Source organism: Microtus ochrogaster, chromosome 2, assembly GCF_000317375.1.
Source record: "Microtus ochrogaster isolate Prairie Vole_2 chromosome 2, MicOch1.0, whole genome shotgun sequence".
NCBI lineage: Eukaryota > Metazoa > Chordata > Mammalia > Rodentia > Cricetidae > Microtus > Microtus ochrogaster.
In genome coordinates, this window is record NC_022010.1 from 37,541,975 (window position 1) to 37,561,361 (window position 19,387).

General features: G+C 38.7%; 1 protein-coding gene across 3 annotated transcripts in view; it reads right to left on the reverse strand.

Annotated features, from left to right (window-relative positions):
* The window catches only part of Fgf12 (fibroblast growth factor 12), a 543,179-nt gene that overhangs the window by 16,409 nt on the left and 507,383 nt on the right, over positions 1 to 19,387 (reverse strand). For all 3 annotated transcript variants that reach the window (XM_005344785.3, XM_005344784.3, XM_005344783.3), the window contains one exon: positions 4,940 to 5,138. In XM_005344785.3, the coding sequence (XP_005344842.1) occupies positions 4,940 to 5,138 (199 nt within the window). The remainder of the gene's footprint in view (positions 1 to 4,939; positions 5,139 to 19,387) is intronic.

Consider the following 19,387-nt stretch of genomic DNA (forward strand, 5'->3'; position numbering starts at 1 on the left):
AGTTGGAAAGTATGGAATATATACATACTCAGCCTCTATATTGAAATTAATTTTCCCTTTTTATTTTTATTAACAAAAATAACAGGCACAAAGACAACACATTCTTAATAATTTCAAACTCATTTTGAACACGGTCCTAAATTTGGTACCATGTACACATTTTCAATATGTAATTTTATATCACTTCATAAACAGTTGTCCTAATTCTGCCAGGTTTAAAACCAGCTTCCTATGTGATTTTTATCATGGTCTATAGTGGTATGAGTGAGACATAGCCCTATAGTTTCAGGCATTTGGATACCTGATCTGCAGTTAATGATGGTGCTTAGGAAGGTTTAGGAGGTGCTGTCTAGCTGAAGGAAGAATGTGACCGGGAGTGAGTGGGCTTTGAGAGTCTAGGGCCTTGCTCTACATTGGATTCTTTCTCTCTTTTCTGTTTGAAGTTCAAGATGTGAGTTCTCAGCCTTCTGTTCCTGCTGTCTGCTTCCATTCTGTCACCACCATGATGGATTCTTGCTCTAGAGAACCATAAACCAAATTAAACTCTTTCTCCTGTAAATTGCCTTGCTCATTGTAGTTGATCACAGCAGCAGAAAAGTAACTAATACATAGTCCAACATTTCAACATTGCCGTCTGATCATCACTGACTTCTTGGGTAGTTGGGGCATTCACAGTTTATTTCCAATAGCAGGGCAGTATAATGTAATGGTAGGTGAGTATGCACTGGCTCTGGGTTGCTATGGGACAATGGTTTTACACTGTAAAGATTTGTTTCTTGTACTTTTAAAATAAAACACTGATTGGCCAGGCAGGAAATATAGATGGAGCAATGAGAATTCTGGGAAGAGGGAAGTTTCAGTCTGCAGTCATGTCCCAGATGCAGAGGACGCAAGATGTGACTGACTCGCTGAAAAAAGGTATCAAGCCACGTGGCTAACACAGACAAGAATTATGGACTAATATAAGTTATAAGAGTCAATAATAAGCCTGAGATACAAGGCCAACCAGTTTATAATTAGTGTAGATCTCTGTGTGATTTCTTTAAGACTTAATGACTGTGGGAACTGGGCAGGACAGAAACCTCAGTCAACACTGGGTTTCTGGGATTGTAATCTCACTGTTGTATTTTTCTAAATTTGTGATCTTGGACATTTTACTTAGTTGATTTAAATAAATAATTATTTATAAAATAGGAATGACCTAGAGCTATTGTGCTTCTTTTTATCTTTTAAATAAAGATAATATACACAACTTGACTAGTGAATGCTAAATTGGTAGGTTGTATATAGCAAGAATAGTTTGGAAATCCAGAAGGAAGGAAGGCGCTCTTGTACACAGAAAAGCCTAACATGACTTCAATTATCTTTCTTACTAATAAAAACCCAATATAGCTGCATAGAGAATTGATGGAAACTGGCTCAAATTTTCATTGACAATTACAACAGAATATATTTGAAATGTAAAAGACCTGACCAATTAATGTTTATCAAGTAATGTCTAAGAGCATAAAGCTCTCCAAGAATGTGCAAGGACTTTTATTTCTACACTGTGGTATATTCCAGAAGAAAAGGAGAAGCAACCACTAGTAGACATGCTCAGCAGCATCGAGTCCTCTTGCCTAGTAATTAGATTATGGCCACAGCCTTTTTGACTTAGACCAGCCCATGTCATCCATGTTCACGGAAGCTAAGCACTTGACTGCTTGAGGCAGAGTGCTTTGGTTTGAAGCCAAGGTCTGTTACCCACTGAATCTATGACTCGGGACTAATTACACACTGACCTCTTTGCTTCAATTTTTTCAACATTTGCGAAGCAAATTATACTAGAACCTACTTGATAAAAATGGAATAAAAATGAGAAAATAATTGAGGCATACTTTAAAGCACCACCTAGAAGAAGAAAGAATTATAAAACTTCACTGATGTTGTTTGATTAAGCATACTTTGTTCTTTAAAAACAAAAACATGAAAAATATATGGATAGGGAATTAAATGGTCCTTGATGGGACAGCAGCTAAATTTCTGTCTTCAGAATGGTCTTGTCACATTCTTTGTTTCTCATACCTAAGAGTTCTTTCCTACAAATGAACTACACAAAGGACCTTGGAGGTAAATTGAATTATTAGGGAATCTGATTTAAAAGCAGACACCATTTTCCTCACAGTATGAAGGGGAAAGCCTTACGATTCACCAGTGACAGCAAAATTACAACCAACAACTAACATGGTTCTGGTCAGGGAACCCAGGGCATTCTAAAGAGAAGAAGATGATGTAATCTGGAGGCAGAACTGATGTCTCAGTACCCATTCTACCACTGCCCTCATAGACCTACATATGTATTTGACATGACACCATCCATCATGAGACTATATGTTCATCTCCTATGTACCTAAGTATGGCTAACCGTCTAGGTGTTGCCACTAAGGCGCTAAGATTATGTGGCCAGTGGAGACTATGGTGCTTGAAAACTTGCATAGATTTTCAATCCCTTCTTCTAGTTCTTTCTTGCCCTATGAGTCTGGTAATGAAGCTGGCAAGATTACACACAGTGTGTGAGTGTAGTTTTTGACAAGGGTGCAATGCACAAGTCTAGGCATGCACTCTACACACAGCTGCATTTTGTGCATCATTCTGGCTGTACTGTGCAGATCTAAGGAATCACAGCAAGACACTAAGATGAAAGATGTGAAAGATTCAAGCAGCCGAGGTCCCCAAACTGGGACACCACAGCACCATTTCTGGAAAGCTTGCTTCCACATTTAGTTTTGAGAGAAGTTGTATGACTAACCTGCTATTGACAGGTATTGTGTGAGGCCTATCTTAATTCTAGTTTATAACACTCTAAGAGTCATCTTGTACCTTCCCTGATTCATACAAAATGCAGCAATAAGCAGAACGCTGAAGTGCATCTGGCACTGTGAGCACAGTCATCCCACGTATTTCTTCCAACATATACATAAGACTTTCCACCTCAAGGGAAAACTCGACTAACCAGAGTACAGGAAGCCGCTCCAACTAAGGAGGTAGATTATAGAGGTTCCCTTTGGGGGAATGGAGTGGGAGGGGTTCCACAAGACTCTATTATCTATATAAAGAGTAAATAAAACTCATAGATTTTTTAAAAATATTTTTCTAACTTTACCAAAGTTTGTTAATGGCATTGTGCTACTTTTGCAAAAAACGAATACACCAGCTTAACTGTTAAAAAAATGGTACAGGAGTTGAAAGTGTTATCTGCCAAAGCATTTCTAATTTCGAGTGTATTTCCCACAGCAGTATTATCTAGTTCTTAGGGACTCAGCCTTACAAAGTGGGCGCATGTTTTCCTTTAGCTATAGTATTCTTGGAATGCTTTTGTCTCTATTTGTATGAGTCTGGTCTAGTCTTCAATGATATATCCCTTTCTGTGGAAATGACAATACTCTCTCTAATTCCAAGTATTACTTCTACAACATGAAATACACTACCTCTCCCACTACACTAATGCCAGTAGTCATCATGTTTCATTCCTCGAAGAATATGTCCTCTGGAACATATAGTTATCAGCCTTTACATTTCCTGTGTTCCTCCACGTGTTCACTTAGTCAATGGAGAACTGATTAAATATCTCTTTATGCTATGCTAAATTGTGCACATGACAAAGGAGAGATGTGAGGAAAAACCAAATCTACTCCATTCATTCAGAGAACGAGTTAACCCTAAGTGGGCAGAGACAGTGGGACAGTGGGCATGTCTAGGACAAGACAATCAGCAGAAAAACATACAGAAGATTCAAAAAAACAAGCACTGAATTCTTCTGGTAAAGGAATCAGAAAAAGTAATGACAAAAGTATGAACTCTTGAATTCATCCTCTGCCAAGGTTAATAAGCAGATGAGTGGATGAAAGTTAGAGCCAGCGAGATAGCAAGCACATGGCCAACCACAGGGCAAGTTCAGTTTCACATGACTAAAGACTCGAGGTGAGAAAAGGCTCAAGAGGCATTAGGAGTAGCGACTGTCAACTTGCACCCAGCATTCAAACACAACATAAAATGAGCGAGATTGTGATTGACTGCTATGGTCTGCTACAGTCACACGTACCATATGTACACTGGGCAGCTGCCATTGGGCATACTCTCCATCTGACCGCATCTATAACATTTACAGGAGACCAAGTCAAACTAAGTCAGGATTGCAATGCACTGTCGCAGTGGTGTCTATTTCCTCAGAAAAGGAGACTGGGTTATGGTTTAAGTTAGTATAATGGTTTCCAGAGAATAATGTTATATTGATAAGTGCCAATATATAATTAATTTTTTGATCTGCATTGCATATATGGTCACTCAAAATCCTAGGTAGAGAAGATTTGGGAACAAAATAGTTTCCTTCAATAGGCTTATTCCCCTGCTCAATTTGGAATAAGTCAGCACTATTTTAAGTGATGGAAGGAAGACAAGTTTTAGGCTCACATGAAAAGGGAAATTCTGCAGATCAAATAAAGTAGCACATTATTGTTCCTTACATATATGAAGAAAACTGATACACAATGTTATTATATTTTCTCATAGGGATGAAGAGATCAGTATCGCACATGTTTATAAAATTCCTTAGAAAAAATAAACTCTATAATAATAGTATTAGCATTTTTCATAGGTATCCCAAATGCTTACATAGTGTTCAACAAAGAAGGAAATTACATTCCAAATGGTAACGGACACACATTTTCTATATTCAGAAATTTTCTAGTTTCCATATTCAAGTACATTTTTTCTAAGTATCACATATTTACAAGAGTTCTCTGGTCTCTGTTTTCCTCTTTACTAGGAAAGTTCCTCTTATATTTCCTGAATCTTTGTTCCATCATTTTCCTTTAGGCAGAGCCTACAGAACAGAGGACAAGAAGCACCAGCTCCAACACATAGCTCAGGGTGAAAGGAAGGGAAGAAGCTGCTCTCATACCTTCAATAGGTTTTGGTACAAAATGAGATGAGGGCTTGGTTTTCTTCACTCTGTTCCCCTTCATGATTTGACCTTCTTTATTGAGTCCTAGAAACCATGCACGTCCTGATTCCTGCTGGCGATACAGGGTTGAGGAATAGATCACATAGTAGTTTTCAAACACAGACTCCTTAAATTTGCATTCCGGGGTAAAAACATCCTGCAGAAACAAGCACAGCGAAAGAGAAAGGAATTAGCAACGAATCAGCAATGGCTGCATCCAGCCAGTCTTAAACATATCCCCAGTGTTCAAAACAAGGCACAGGAAGCTGGACAAGATTTTAGTTAGTGTTCCTATAAGGAGTCACTATATGAAATCAAAACTCAAGATTCTTTTTATGAACAACTTTTAGTCCAGAGAAAACAGCTGCTTAGATATGGTCACACTTATTGGAGGCTAAAATCCTGGATAGGTCTAAAATCTTAGCAAGTCAAATGCTCATAAATCAAAGTTTTTGACCAATCCTCATTTTTGTGGCTGTTAGCATGGAGTTAAACTGGTAGAACTTATCCCTAATCAAAATCAAAATGCAACCACACACATCACAGAGACACCAGATGCTTTTGAAGCAAATGTGTGATATGCACAAAAATCTAAGACTCGGCAAAACACTTGCCCCTACACTTATCAGTATGCTGCTACTTTGCTTGATGCCTGTAGCTTCCCCTTTAATTCATTTAATGTCTGTAGCTTTACCTTTAATTCATTTCAAATGCATACTTAATAATAAAAATGTTAGTTTGAGGCCAGCATGGTCTACAAGAGCTAGTTCCAGGACAGGCTCCAAAGCTACAGAGAAACTCTGTCTCAAAAAACAAATCATCAAGCAATAGGAGAAAATACTCCTCTTGAAGAATCCTCTGTGACACCTAGAATGACACTGCTATTCCAGGAAGAAATATTAAGCTCATCTACTTCAGCCTCATCTCTTAAGTGAGAAAATCAAAATGCTAAAGAGTTAGTTAAAAGATGCATAAAAATAAAATTGCAAACCAATATCAGAATTTCCTCTTAATTGTGTTATTTTTGGTTGTGAGCCTAGCCTTTAATAGCTGAGCCATCTCTCCAGCCCTTTTAATTGTGTTATAATCTCAGACTTGCCTCTCAGACTCAACACTTCTGTTTCTAATGATGCATAATACAATTTTATAATCAATACAATAAAATAATGCCTTAATATACCAATGAATGAAATGTATCTTTCTAAAGATGAATTGCCTCTTCTTCTGAGATAAGCAAAAGAAAAATGTGATAGGATGCTACCCAGCTAAAAGCAAGTAAACCCCCTTCCCATGCCATGCATGCCCGCCATAATGAGTCTTTGTCACTGCACACTGCAAAGTTTGCAATGTGAAGCCTCACAAATTGATGCATTTACGCAGAGAACTGCACAAACAATGACTGCATAGAAATAAAGCTGTCAGGAACCATGTCTTTATAGATGATAGCCCTGCCTTCGTTTAGAGAGAGATAAACAACAACTAGGAGGCTAGTGACGGTGGAGAGTGCTAAAGATGCCACCAAAAGTACGCCTGTGATTTGAAATGAGTTTCATATTATTGAACAAAAGATGGGATTGAGAATGGAAATGCAATAATAATAGTAACAGTACATTAACACCATTTATATTCAAACTGAAAACGACAATTCCTGTAGTACTCTTCAAGTTAACAATAATATCCTGATTATCTTGGAAATAAATGACTCTAAGATATTAATGTGAGGCTGATAGAAACTGCCCAGTTAAAAGCGTTGATAAGGATAAGATTGTGAAAAAAATTTGTAGCTCTCACAGATTGCTGATAGGACCACAAAGTGGAGTAAAAGAAAAGGAAGTGGCCTGACATTTTCCCAAAAGAATAAAAATACAGTTAGCAAGGATTCAGTCATCTTACTCCCAGCCATGAACCTCTAGGATGTGAAAACATGAATATAAGAAAATTTATACATACATGTTGATAGTAGTATTGATTACAGAAACAACTTAATTATCTATCAACTGTTGAGTAGATCAACAACATGTGGCATAGCTGTATAATGTATTGCTATTCACTGGGAGGAGTAATGGGATACTGATTCATTTGAAAACATAAATGAGCCTCAAAACATTATGCTAAGTGAAACACAAAACCATTAGGCTACATGGTGCAAATGCTACATGTTATTTGATTCCATTTAAATGAAACATTACAACAGGGTTTGTAATATTGCGTATAATGAGAAAATCATCTCAGAGATGGAAAATAATGGATGTCAGGTGCTACCACGGAGTTGGAATAAAACAGAGAATGACTGCTTCCCTTTAGAAATGGAAATGAGTCCGAATTAAATAGTTCTGATATTTGTGTACCTTTGTAGAAATACAAAAATCTACCGAAAGTCTTTAAGTGTAAATTTTATTGTGTGTATATTATATTTAATAAAAAATCATAGAAACGCCGGGCGGTGGTGGCGCACGCCTTTAATCCCAGCACTCGGGAGGCAGAGGCAGGCGGATCTCTGTGAGTTCGAGACCAGCCTGGTCTACAAGAGCTAGTTCCAGGACAGGCTCCAAAACCACAGAGAAACCCTGTCTCGAAAAACCAAAAAAAAAAAAAAATCATAGAAACAAACATAAGTACATCACGTACGTAGAAGAGGGCAATGCTTATGATACAACCCAGTCACTTACTTTTAAAAATTATTCATCCATTAGAATATGCATTACTTCAATAGAATATGAATAGGTTGATAGTGTTCAGATACAAATATTCATCAGAGGTTTCAGTGCTTTGGTTCTAGTACTATCCAAGCCTGTGGCAAGCTCCTTTTCACCTTCTGAACATGTCTCCAGCCTAGCCTTCTTCTTAACAGTTCAGAACATCCACCCACCTCAGTCCCGAGGATGAATGAAAGCCAAATCCTTCCCCACGTCCTTGAAGCTCACACAGTATCCCATCCCACCTGGTTCCAGTCTGACCCTGCAGAATTCCAGAGTCACACCTTCAAAGTGAAGGCTGTACTTGGATTTACTCTCATGTCAGATTTATTCCTGACTTTTTTTTCTCCATTTAGCTTTCTGATATACATGGTCTCTGTCTTCCTAGTCTGTAGTTGACAACGATTTCCTTTTGACCAGGCTTTAACTGTGGCAATACAGACAGTTCCTAGCTTCATTTAACTGCATTTTCTTGGATGATGCAAATATCATGAAGAATAAGGAGATGGAAATTCAGAGATCCTAGTGAAAATATGACAAACATGCTGTATGTTTTTCATAGTTGACTACACTAACATAGCTCTCATCAAATGCCAGTTCCCGGGCACACTGTACTTCCTACCTGAACAATGATGATGACATTCTCTTGACCTCTCTATCTTAGATACCCATGAAAGATGATATTTACAGTAACATTAGGTGATGTTGAACTTTACCAACTTCATTTTCTCAAAGCATTGTTATATTTTTTGCAATATTTAAGGTGTTGTATGTTTTGCCCTCCTCCCATACATCCACTACACTTTGGTTTATGGAAAACTGCTCCTTGTCACATTTTACAAATCTCAACACATCTGGCAGTCATTTTATTCTTGTTGAAATAAATAACAAGAATTACACAACAGGGAAACAAAGTAATGATAATATGTAACAATACAGAAGTGACAACCGAACAGAGTTGGTTGTGTTGTCTTAAATGTTATTTAATTTTGACTTAAATTTTCTCTTATCTACAAATGAGAAAAGCAATTTTCATATTAAAATGCTACAAAAAATATTACTTCCTAAAATCTCCTTTTAATGAAGATTTTCCTTCTGATTTTACTGACAGAAGATTTATACCATTTTAATGTCAGTAAAACCTATAGGCTACAGGTAAATTTGATTCATAACAAAAATCTAATATTTGAAAGCCACTTCTGTATACGTGTTGCTTTTACTGGTTAATGAATAAAGAAGCTACTTTCGGCCAATAGCTTAACCGAATATAGCCAGTCTAATAAAAATATATACAGAGAGTAGGCAGAATCAGTGAGAAGCCATAGAACCACCAGAGACAGATGCCAGATGGAACTTACTTGGTAAGCCACTGCCATGTGGCAAACCACAGATTAATAGAAATGGGTTAATTTAAGATATAAGAGTAAGCCAAAAATATGCTTAAGCTATTGGCCAAACAGTCTTGAAATAATATAGTTTCTGTGTGATTATTTTGTGGTCTGGGAAGCCAGGAAAGAACAAGCAGTCTCTGTCTACACATTAGGAAGAGAGGATGCGGGGGTGGGCTGAAGGGTAGGTGAAAGGGAGCAGGAGGAGGGGTGGAAGGGAGAACCATGATTGGAATGCAAAATAAAATTTAAAAAATTTAAAAAAAGATTGCTACAGACACAAAGGGTCACAAAGATTAAATTATATAACACCTGTCTTTTGATTACAAAACCAAGCAATTATTTGAAATCATTTTCCTTTCATTGAATAATATGATAATTTACAATATTTTTGTACTTTGTTATTGTGTGAAATTGCATTAAAATTTTCGAAAGTGAATTAATTTGATTTTTTAGTCAAAGCCAAATCTTTTCGCAGTGGTATTCACGGAAGCTAAGTATATGCTAAGGAGGATCTTTATCGAACCCACAGCCCATTCTTATCAAAACCTTGCCTGCTTCCCCTTGTTTGAACTGTAATGTGCCCACTTTTGTACCTGGGTAAGAGTCTGTGATGTACATAGCCCTGTGTAGTTGACATGGTAACAGGGCACTATTCTGCTCACCCATCCTTCCTCTTCCTTGGCTGGCATGACCATGAGATGGATATGAAGTTGGTGAAGGCACAATCCTTGCCCTCCGGCCTCTGGTGTCCTTGCTGTTGCTCAAACACAAGTGGTGCATCCCATTTCCCCTTATTCCTGACCGCCTTCCCTTCTTACCACCCTAGTTACTACCTTGGGGAGACCTTCCTTGTCAACACGCCATGGCCTCAGGAAGAGGACGGAAGCATCTTCTCAACCTGCTTTCTAACCTTTATCTTTTTTTTTATTTTAAATTTATTTATTTATTGAGGATTTCTGCCTCCTCCCAGATATTTCATTTTTCGTAAAATTGCCCAAGGTCATTGAAAAGTGACCTTTTAAAGCTTTATGAAGGGGGCACTGTGATTGTTACACTCCCTCACATCTCAGTAAGTCTGGAAATACAAACGACTGGCACCAAGGGATCGAATTTGGTGGTGAAGAGACGTCCTGGGGCCTGATTCACTCTGCTGTGCATTTCTGAGTTGTGTGAAGAGCGAGGCCGTTTGTCCTCTTGGGCGCTCATTTCCCTCAGAGCAAAATATAGCTGTTGGCCAAATTAATCAATCGCAAGCGTGTCTTGTGTCTTCACCTCCTGTAGCTTATTATTCATACCAAAATTAGTTTCTTGGATGTAAAACAATTCATATAAAATATCATTTCAAAATAGTTCTAACCTACTCAAGAAATGTTTCTATACTATTAAAATATTATGAGGAAAAATTTAACCAGAGAAAATAAGCTGTGTGGTTCTTTGAGTAGGAATGATCATTTTATGCTATTTAAACTTTTCCTTCTGTTAAAGGTTCGTCAAGATTTTGTTGTTGTTGTTTTGTTTCTTGTTCTTCTAGTTTTTATTTTCTTTTTTACTTTTCTGATCAAATAACTTTTTTTTAACCTATAACTCATGCTGGTCGCAACCTCTTAGTCTCAAGCTATAAAACTGGCTCAGCCTACAAAGAAGATAGAATCAGGACCATGCCCCATTGTGCCCGGCCTTACCTTCTTCGAACTCTTTTAGCAAAGGAAGCTGTCTTAGCTGTTTGCTATGAAGTATTGTTACTAGAACATGTAAAAAGAAAGAAAGAGAAAGCAAACACTGGTAATTCTTGCAAACTTGGTTTGTACCTAACAATTCCAGAACGGGTTTCTTCCACAGTGCTTTAAATGTCTGGCTCTGAAACCAGAGGTCTGCTCACTTCGCTGAAGGTTTTTTGATGTACAGGACTGGAGAACCTTATTATGATGGCAGTCACTGTGCTGTGTTGTCTAATATGATGATGTTAAATCAACTAAGAGAATTATTGCTTCCCATTTGCCAAGAAGCAAAGAAAATGCTAAATTGCATTACTTCAAATGAGGAGCAACTCTCATCCTGTGGTATCTTTGACTAATATTATAACTTACATAATAAATACAAATATGAGAACCACTGTCTATACATTTTTGAGACTTCTTTTAAACTGGAAAATTACTGAGAGTGGATACCTCTAATTTCTTGTTAACTCATTCTTTGCAGTGTCTGATGAGACAGCAAAGTAAATGCATAGAACATGAAATAATGCTACCAGGGGCGTTGGAACCGCAACTCTGGAGGAAGTTAGACACAAGTGTTTAAAATCCCATTATTGTACCTTGATCTTGTTTCTCAACTTCTCCAAAACTCAATTCCAACATCTGACAATCAGAGCTAAACCTCACCTCCACTGTAAAGCTGCCAATATTATATATGAAAAGACAAGTGTGTCAGGCTTATTCCACCTGTTATCTCATGCTCTTTACCCTCATTACAAGTTTTAGGCGCTAACAGATGCCACAGATGGGAAAGGGGCAGGCATAAGCAGACAATTAATTTCCTTGGGGAATCAAACACTGTCATGATAATGCCTTAAAGTGCAAAGGTCTGACTAAGATTACCTTATACAAGGTTTGCTGTGACCATCTGTCTGCAGAGTGCACAGAGAATGCCAATGGCATGCCATCTCTTGCCACCTCCTGCAGAAGAGTCCTATCCTAAGGACACTTGATTATCCACCAGCAACAAGCCTCTAAGCCTAAGAGAGGTAAATCTGGGAAGAGGAAGGAGCTCAGTGGATGAGAAGATGTATCATCTTACATTTCACTGTCATCAAAATTATTTCCACAAGGGGTTGGGAGGAAATGTACCACTAACAGAGACTGGGCAAAGAAAGAACACCAAAGTATTTGCATGTCACTAAAGAGGATGCCGGAAATAAATAGAAGTTACATTCTCACGTTGCAGCATACGCTTTGATCCACTTCTACAAGTGCACACATAAAAACATGTGCAAAATAGAATGTGCTGAAGAGTTTATATCCACAGTAAAGACGCTGGAAGTGTCTAGCTACTGAAAACTACGCTTTTCAAAGTGGCAGTGATTGAGTAGTATCGGGTGTTTTTCTACATAGGATGCTTGATGTAAATGAAGCTGAGTTCTTGATGTGAACAAAGCTGAGTATGTTGCACTATTCTTGAAAGACCTCCAAGACATTAAGAAAAGCTATATGAAAATGTACGTGTACTTCAATATGCCACTGTTTGTATTGAATACATACATATTCATAGTATAAGAATATATTTGGGCATTTTTGCTAAGTATGTCAAATATATGTACGTAAACCCAAATTAATATTTACTGCTATTGTACTTTGAAAAATCTACTGAAGGATGCCCACAGATAATGCCTGCTTCATGAGAAGGGATTAATATGATTAGAGAACAGCTAAGAGAAACAGATTACTTTACTAAATATGTAAGTATTGTATAAAAGTGTATGGAGCTACTTCAAATACCAAATGAATGGGAAAAAATCAGGAGCCAAATGCCATTAATGTTCTAGCCAGATATAACCTAGAAACTCCTGTGATGAATGCATTTACTAAGACCTAAGACATGGATGCTAGGGTAGAAACTTACTTCCCCAACCTCCCAATAAAATCTTAGAGGTAGCAAGAGTGTCCCAAACAATTATCTGACTCCATGTAAAGAAATGACACTGTCTTGTGAAAATTATCAGAGAATTCCAGCGCTCCCCAAGCTGAGAGAGGAGGATTGCTGAGAGGTCAGTGCCAACCTGGGTAGAAAGGCACATGGCAAGACTGCATAAAAATAAAATCAAAACAACTCCAAGAGACCAAAATAAAATTAAAAAACCCAAATTCTTGAAAGAAGGTCCCATTATACCATTAAGTGAGTGCCACAAAATAAGCTAGATAAATGGAAGAAGAAGAAGAAGAAGTATCAATCTTTATCAGAAAAATTAGACTTTAGTACAAGGAATATATATTTTAAACAAATACTTTTCTGGATGGCTAGTGCTGGTTGTCAACATGACTACATCTGAGATGAACTATAATTCAGAAGCGGAAGCACTCCTGTGATCTGCATCTTGAGGTAAGAAGCTTTAATATGGGTGATACCTTTTGATGGAAGCCTATATAAGGACAATGGAAGAAGGAAAGGTTTGTTCTTCAAACCCTCACCCTTGCTAGAACATCCATTAGAGCCTACTTCTGTGAGATTCCAACATATCCAGAAGACCAGCTGAGATACCCAACCTTGTGGGATGGAGCAACTACCTGATTTCTAGACTTTCCATTCTAGTTGACAATTGTCGGATCAGTTAGACCGCGGCCTGTAAGTCATTTCAAAACATTCCCTATATAAATAGGGAGAGATTCATTCCATAAGTACCATGACTCTAGAGAACCCTCAATAATATATGCTCTTATTTGAATTTTGATTATTTCATTCATTAGACTTCTCATGATTTAAATTGCTCTTCGTTTTCAGTGGACCCCATGATCTGCCTCTGAAAATATCTGAGTTTATTTCAAATTTTGAATTTCAAAAATACAATGGCATTTCACCTATGGTAACTGAGCAAAAGTCTTTAGATTCAAAGTAATACTTCACCAGAGGTATGGCACATACCTACTTTATTAGTTATTTTTCTGTTGCTATAACAAAAACACTGTGACCAAGGCAACTAGTAGAAAGGAGGGTCTATTTTGAACTTACAGTTCCAGTGAGATGGGAGTCAGTCTGGGAAAGCTGCAAACAGAGTCGAACCAGCCCAAGAGAAAGACGTGGGTTGCAGTGAACAAAGCTGAAAGGAGTTGATATCTTTAGAGTGGTTTGACATCAGAAAAGGAGATGTATTGTCTGAAGGTTTCTTAGCTGGTCTTTGGTCTTGCTTTGGTCCAGTATTTCCTTGCTATGCTTCCTTCGATTTTTACAGGTGATCACAGCTAAGAGATTGCATAAAGAGACTTTGAACTTTAGACTTTAAGACATTCTTGAGACTGTGATTGACTATGGGGACGTTTGAGGTTGGACTAAATGAGTTTCGCATTATGACATTGTTATAAGATTATGGAAGCCAGAGAGTGGAATGGGATAGTTTGAATGTAATTGGGCCCTATAATCTCATAGGGACTGGCACCATTTGGAGGCGTGCCTTTGTTAGAGTGGGTATGGTCCACTTGTGGGAGGAAGTGTGCCGCTGTGTGGGCAGGCTTTGAGGTTTCCTATGCTTAGAATATCAGCCAGTGTCTCAGTCGATTTCCTGTTGTCTAAAAGATGAAGGACTCTCAGCTACTGCTCTAGCACCATGTCTGCCTGCATGCTGCCATGCTCCCGGCCATGATGATGATGGACTGAACCTCTGGAACTGTAAGTGAGCTCCCTCAATTAAATGTTTTCCTTATAAGTGTTGCCCCGGTCGTGATGGCTTTTCACAGCAGTGGAAAACCTTAATTAGCACAGTGTCTATCATAATGAGGAAGAATTGTAGAACCAAGTATGGGAGAAGAAACAATGAGAATTCAGTTCTCCAAGCACAGAGTTTACTCCAAGAGACATAGTTCCTGCAGCCAGAAGCACTACCTCCTAAAGCTACCCAAACCATGTCACCAACTGTGGAACAATTAGTCAGATGCCCAAGAATATGGGGTCATGTCCTTTAGACCACCTCAAATGTGTGCTGTCATTGAGACCCAGCCCCAGAACTTGGCATGCTCACTCGATAGTTCTAAATAGAGTAAGTGACTGCAACCTCTGGTGAGTGACAGCAATGAGGAAGGAATTCAGGAAGTTGCTGCCGCCGTGAAGGTGGAGGCCAGAAGAACATGGCACAGAGCCCGCGAGATGCAGAATGGCTAGAATGCTGCTGTCACAGTCACGTACAACAGACACCATAGATCCTTTCGTTAAATCCTTTGGAGGGAAAATAAGATTATAAAAAAGCAAAGCAAAGGACGCCTGCTGACAGATCTGGACCTGACAGTATATCTCGAAGAGCACTCACTGTACACGTACACCTTACAGACGCTCTCTGAGCTGGCGCAGTCAAGACTGCGTGTACTGTCACATCAGCCGCTTTCGCTGCGACAGCCTGAACAGACGCTGCTAGACAAAGAGTTCTGATGGCACTGCAAAGCTAGCGTTCTTTCCCGTGGCACGTCTTGCTGTGATGATGAGCCCTCTGAACAAAAATTCAAAGTAAACACATTTACCACCGAAAAGGAATGGGGAGAAAGGAGCCTGGCTCACTCTGTGCTCTTCTCTGAAGCCCAGGGTTAGAGAAAAGCAGTTCCTTCTCTTGTGGTTTTGATATGCTATTGTAAAGACAAAAAGATTACAAACGTATTTGTTTGATTACATGAAGATACTCAATACAAAGGAAGTTCTTAGATCTATCCTCACAATGAGCAAAAGGATCCTTAAAATTTGGAGCTGAGGAAAGCAAGGCTGGACAGTGGAAAGGAGAAATGAGCCAATCGGGATCACAGGATCGGCTAATTGAAGAGTTGGAATCAGAGTCCAGTGCGTAGTCTAGAACATTCACTCCCAGCATGCCACTCTGGGGCTTTCATTGAGTTTTGCTTTTACACAGATTAGCAATGGCTTGAACTTATTATTATGTATATTTCCGATTAATTAGATGTTCTTGACCAATGTACTTGGGCTCGTGTAACAGTTGTTGCTTTGATTTACTGCAACCATGAGCGCTGTATTTCTGGTCACTTTCATTGTAGGTAGCAACATTCTCTTTGCATGAGTCTACAAAGCAAACTGAAGTATGAAAAGAAAAAATTGTAACAAGTGGTGATCATTTTATGTAAATTAGGTGAAGATAGAACAGGTTTGATGGATGATCTTACTAGGGATGGTTAATAGATTAAAAAAAGCATTTTCAGAGTAGAATTGGCACTTGTGGGCAGTGAGAAATCAGAATAAAAGCAAAGGCTAGGCTCAACCTGTGTCTCACTGTTACCTAAGAGTCTAATAAATACACATTCTGAGTTCTATTCATTTGTCCTGATGTGACACCCCCCCATATGGGTGCATGTGTGTGCATACATGTGGAAGTCAGAGATTGATCGTGGCAAACTCTTCTACCACTCAACCCTAAGTTTGGAGACAATTATCTCTCACCAAACTTGGAACTGACAAATTTGTCAAGGTTAGATGGCAAGCAAGTTTGGCTGCTTCTTCTGCCTCTGATTCCCCAGGGCTACAATCACAGGTCTATGTAGGCATGCTCATCTCTTTATGTGGGCCCAGGAGAGCCCGAACTTGGGTCCCGTGGTTGTACAAGTACTTTAGTGACTAAGCTACCTTCTCACCACTCCTATAGTGTAGCTTTCTCTAGAGAAGCTCTTCCTTAGACATTGCAAATCTCTTCCTGAAACATTGTGAGAACCCGTGGGAAGATGCCACACTCCTTCACACTCCTCCAAACACGCACGTTTCTCTCTCTTCCCATGAACACAAACACTGTTTGCCTACAGGTTCATGCCAATAATGATTCAGACATGTATGGCTTATGTATGTCCTCTTTCTTTATCCTAAGAGTACTGCTAAGCAGCTGATCGATGTACATTGGCCTTTCACCTTTTACCCCATGGTAATTTGGTTACAATTTGCATATTTGTATTTCATTGGCTGTTGCTGCTGCTGATCTTTCATGGGGAGCATGCCCACTGATCCAGTATGTCAGTTTCACCTGTTTTCCCAGACCTCCTTCATATTCAGCTACCCATACAGCATCTCTGACCTTGAAGATCATCCTTTTCTCTTTGGACCCCATCATAGAGCTCTCTTTGTGTCTTTCTTACTATAAAAACTCAATCCTTCATGTAGTTTTGCAGTGAGGACCTCACTAAGCACAACTTGTTCAAGACCAGAACCTTTGTTTCAACTTACAGCATCTGGCTACAGCAGGACCTACATGGTTGTGGAGTGGACAAGCCCAGCCTGTGCCAAATGTCCAGAGTAGTTTAACAACAAGGCCCAGGTAATAGCCCACCAAGCACAATACAAAGAGAATCCATAGCTAAGCTTCCATTGAACGGCTTCCAGAGCTAAGAAACAAAATTCAAAATTTAGCCCAACTATTTGTGTTTTCATTCTTGAAGTATTTTTCTTCCCATTGGACTTTAAAATTATATCTAGCCATCAACGAACAAACATGCACAACATCTAAAAGGTAGCAACTTATTGTTTGAAAGTATATTAACTTTACTCAAAACAAAAAAAAACACTTAAATATGAACAAAACAACCATTCTCTTGGGGTCTATAGTACCCCTTGATAAATACCATGTTTGAATCGGTATTTTTTTCTATGTTAGTTTACAAAAGATAATGACTTCATGTCAGAAGCCTTAAGAAAGATTGTTTCTCTCTTGACTTGAGAACCAATTACATAGTGATATAAATATATTTTAACTTTATGAACATATATTAATGTACATTCATCACAGCATGTAAATGATGCTTTGGGCCTTGGAGAACGTAATGAGAATACTAATGTTTCAAGTCTGAACACAGAGACCTGTATGTGAATCACTCAGTACTAAAATACACCATTTTGTACACCCTACATAAAGTCTGACATAAAATGACATTTGATAGATAGTAAAGTTTATGTACATGAATTATTCATACAGGTGTTTGGTGCATATCAAATAGACTGGTATCATGAATAGCAACTTAATTTTTAAAATAAATTCACTCTAGGACAGTCATTCTGGCAAAATACATGAATAAGCTTTCTGCCTTACAACAAATGTAAAAACTGTCAGTTCCCCTTCTGAGTTAGCCTGCTACTGTTTCAAGTCTTGAGAGAGGGAGAATTAGTGTCTCCCAGAGATGGGCCCCCAAACTGGTTTATCCAATGCAAGCTGGTTAGTCTTAAAATCATATACACACAAGCAATGAAAATAGATGAAGCAAGTTTTATTTATATATTTATGCATATATCACAACAATAATTATAGAGAAGCTATTGATTTAAGAGGTTGTGAGGGGAATGTGGGAGGAGTTAGAGAGAGAAGACAAGGGAGGGGATGGAGGAAGGGAAGGAAAGCGGGGAAGCCATGTAATTGGGTTTTGATTTAAAAAAAAATAACAAAAATTTTAAAAAGCTATCTGTTCTGTTTTTCTTTCTGTGACATGTTCCTTTGGAGGAGAGAGGAACAATTGTTCCATTTTCTGTGGTAATTTCTTTTTGCAATCAACAAAAATAGAATAAAACGTTAGATTGGTGGTTTGAGAAACATTTGACAAGCCTTGTTTAATGTGGACCACGTCTTCTGCTAAGTTTACATTCCTTTCCTTGTCTCCAAATTCAGTTTGGGCTTTAGTCTTTGACACGCAGTTGACTTTTGCACTCGGCTGCTCCTGAAATGGGCCCACGTGTTAGTCACAGCCTTTGCTCTTCTCGGATAGTTTTCAGTTTGATATTTTAAGTTTTCATTCACCTTTGTGTCTGTCTGGCTTAAGAGAGATAATGTGGAAAGAATGTAGAGATCTTTTTTTCTTTAACCAGAGGCCAGCGCTTTGTAAAATCGAAAGACCTCACCATCCAAGTCAACCTCAGTCGAGTGTTCTGATGTGAAGCCAAGGGACAGTGTGTTTGTTACAGCATCTCACCAACTTGGCTCGTGCTCAGGATGATCTGGGCCTGGCCATTTCCTCTACTAGAATCAGCATGCAAATTTCCAGCATTCAAACTTTGGAAAAGCTGTGTTTAAAATTACTGTGTGGGAGAGCAGAATGATATGCGCAGGAGAGATTGATTACGTTAGACTCCACAAGTTTCTGCTGCATATAGTCAGCGGTGTTGGAGCAAAGGTAAAAATGCATATGTGATGTGGGAGTGTCATATATCAATCTGTTGATTTCATTGGTTAAGCAATAAAGAAACTGCTTTGGCTCTCATAGGTTAAAACATAGGTGGGAGGAGTAAACAGAACAGAAGGCTGGGAGAAAGAGGCTGAGTCAGTGAGTCGCCATGATTCTCCCACTCCAGACAGACGCAGGTTAAGATCATTCCTGGTAAGCCAGTTCGTGGGCTACACAGATTATTAGAAATGGGCTACTCCAGGTGCGAGAGTTAGCCGAGAAAAGGCGAGATATAATGGGCCAAGCGATGTTTAAAAGAATACAGTTTCCGTGTAATTATTTCGGGTAAAGCTAGCCGTGTGGGCAGCTGGGTGCCGGGGACGTAGTCCCGCAGCTCCAATTACTACACATATGGTATATTTGTTAATTTCTTATAAATCTATCAGTCTATGAGCAATATATCTGCCTGTGGTCTGTATCTCTTTA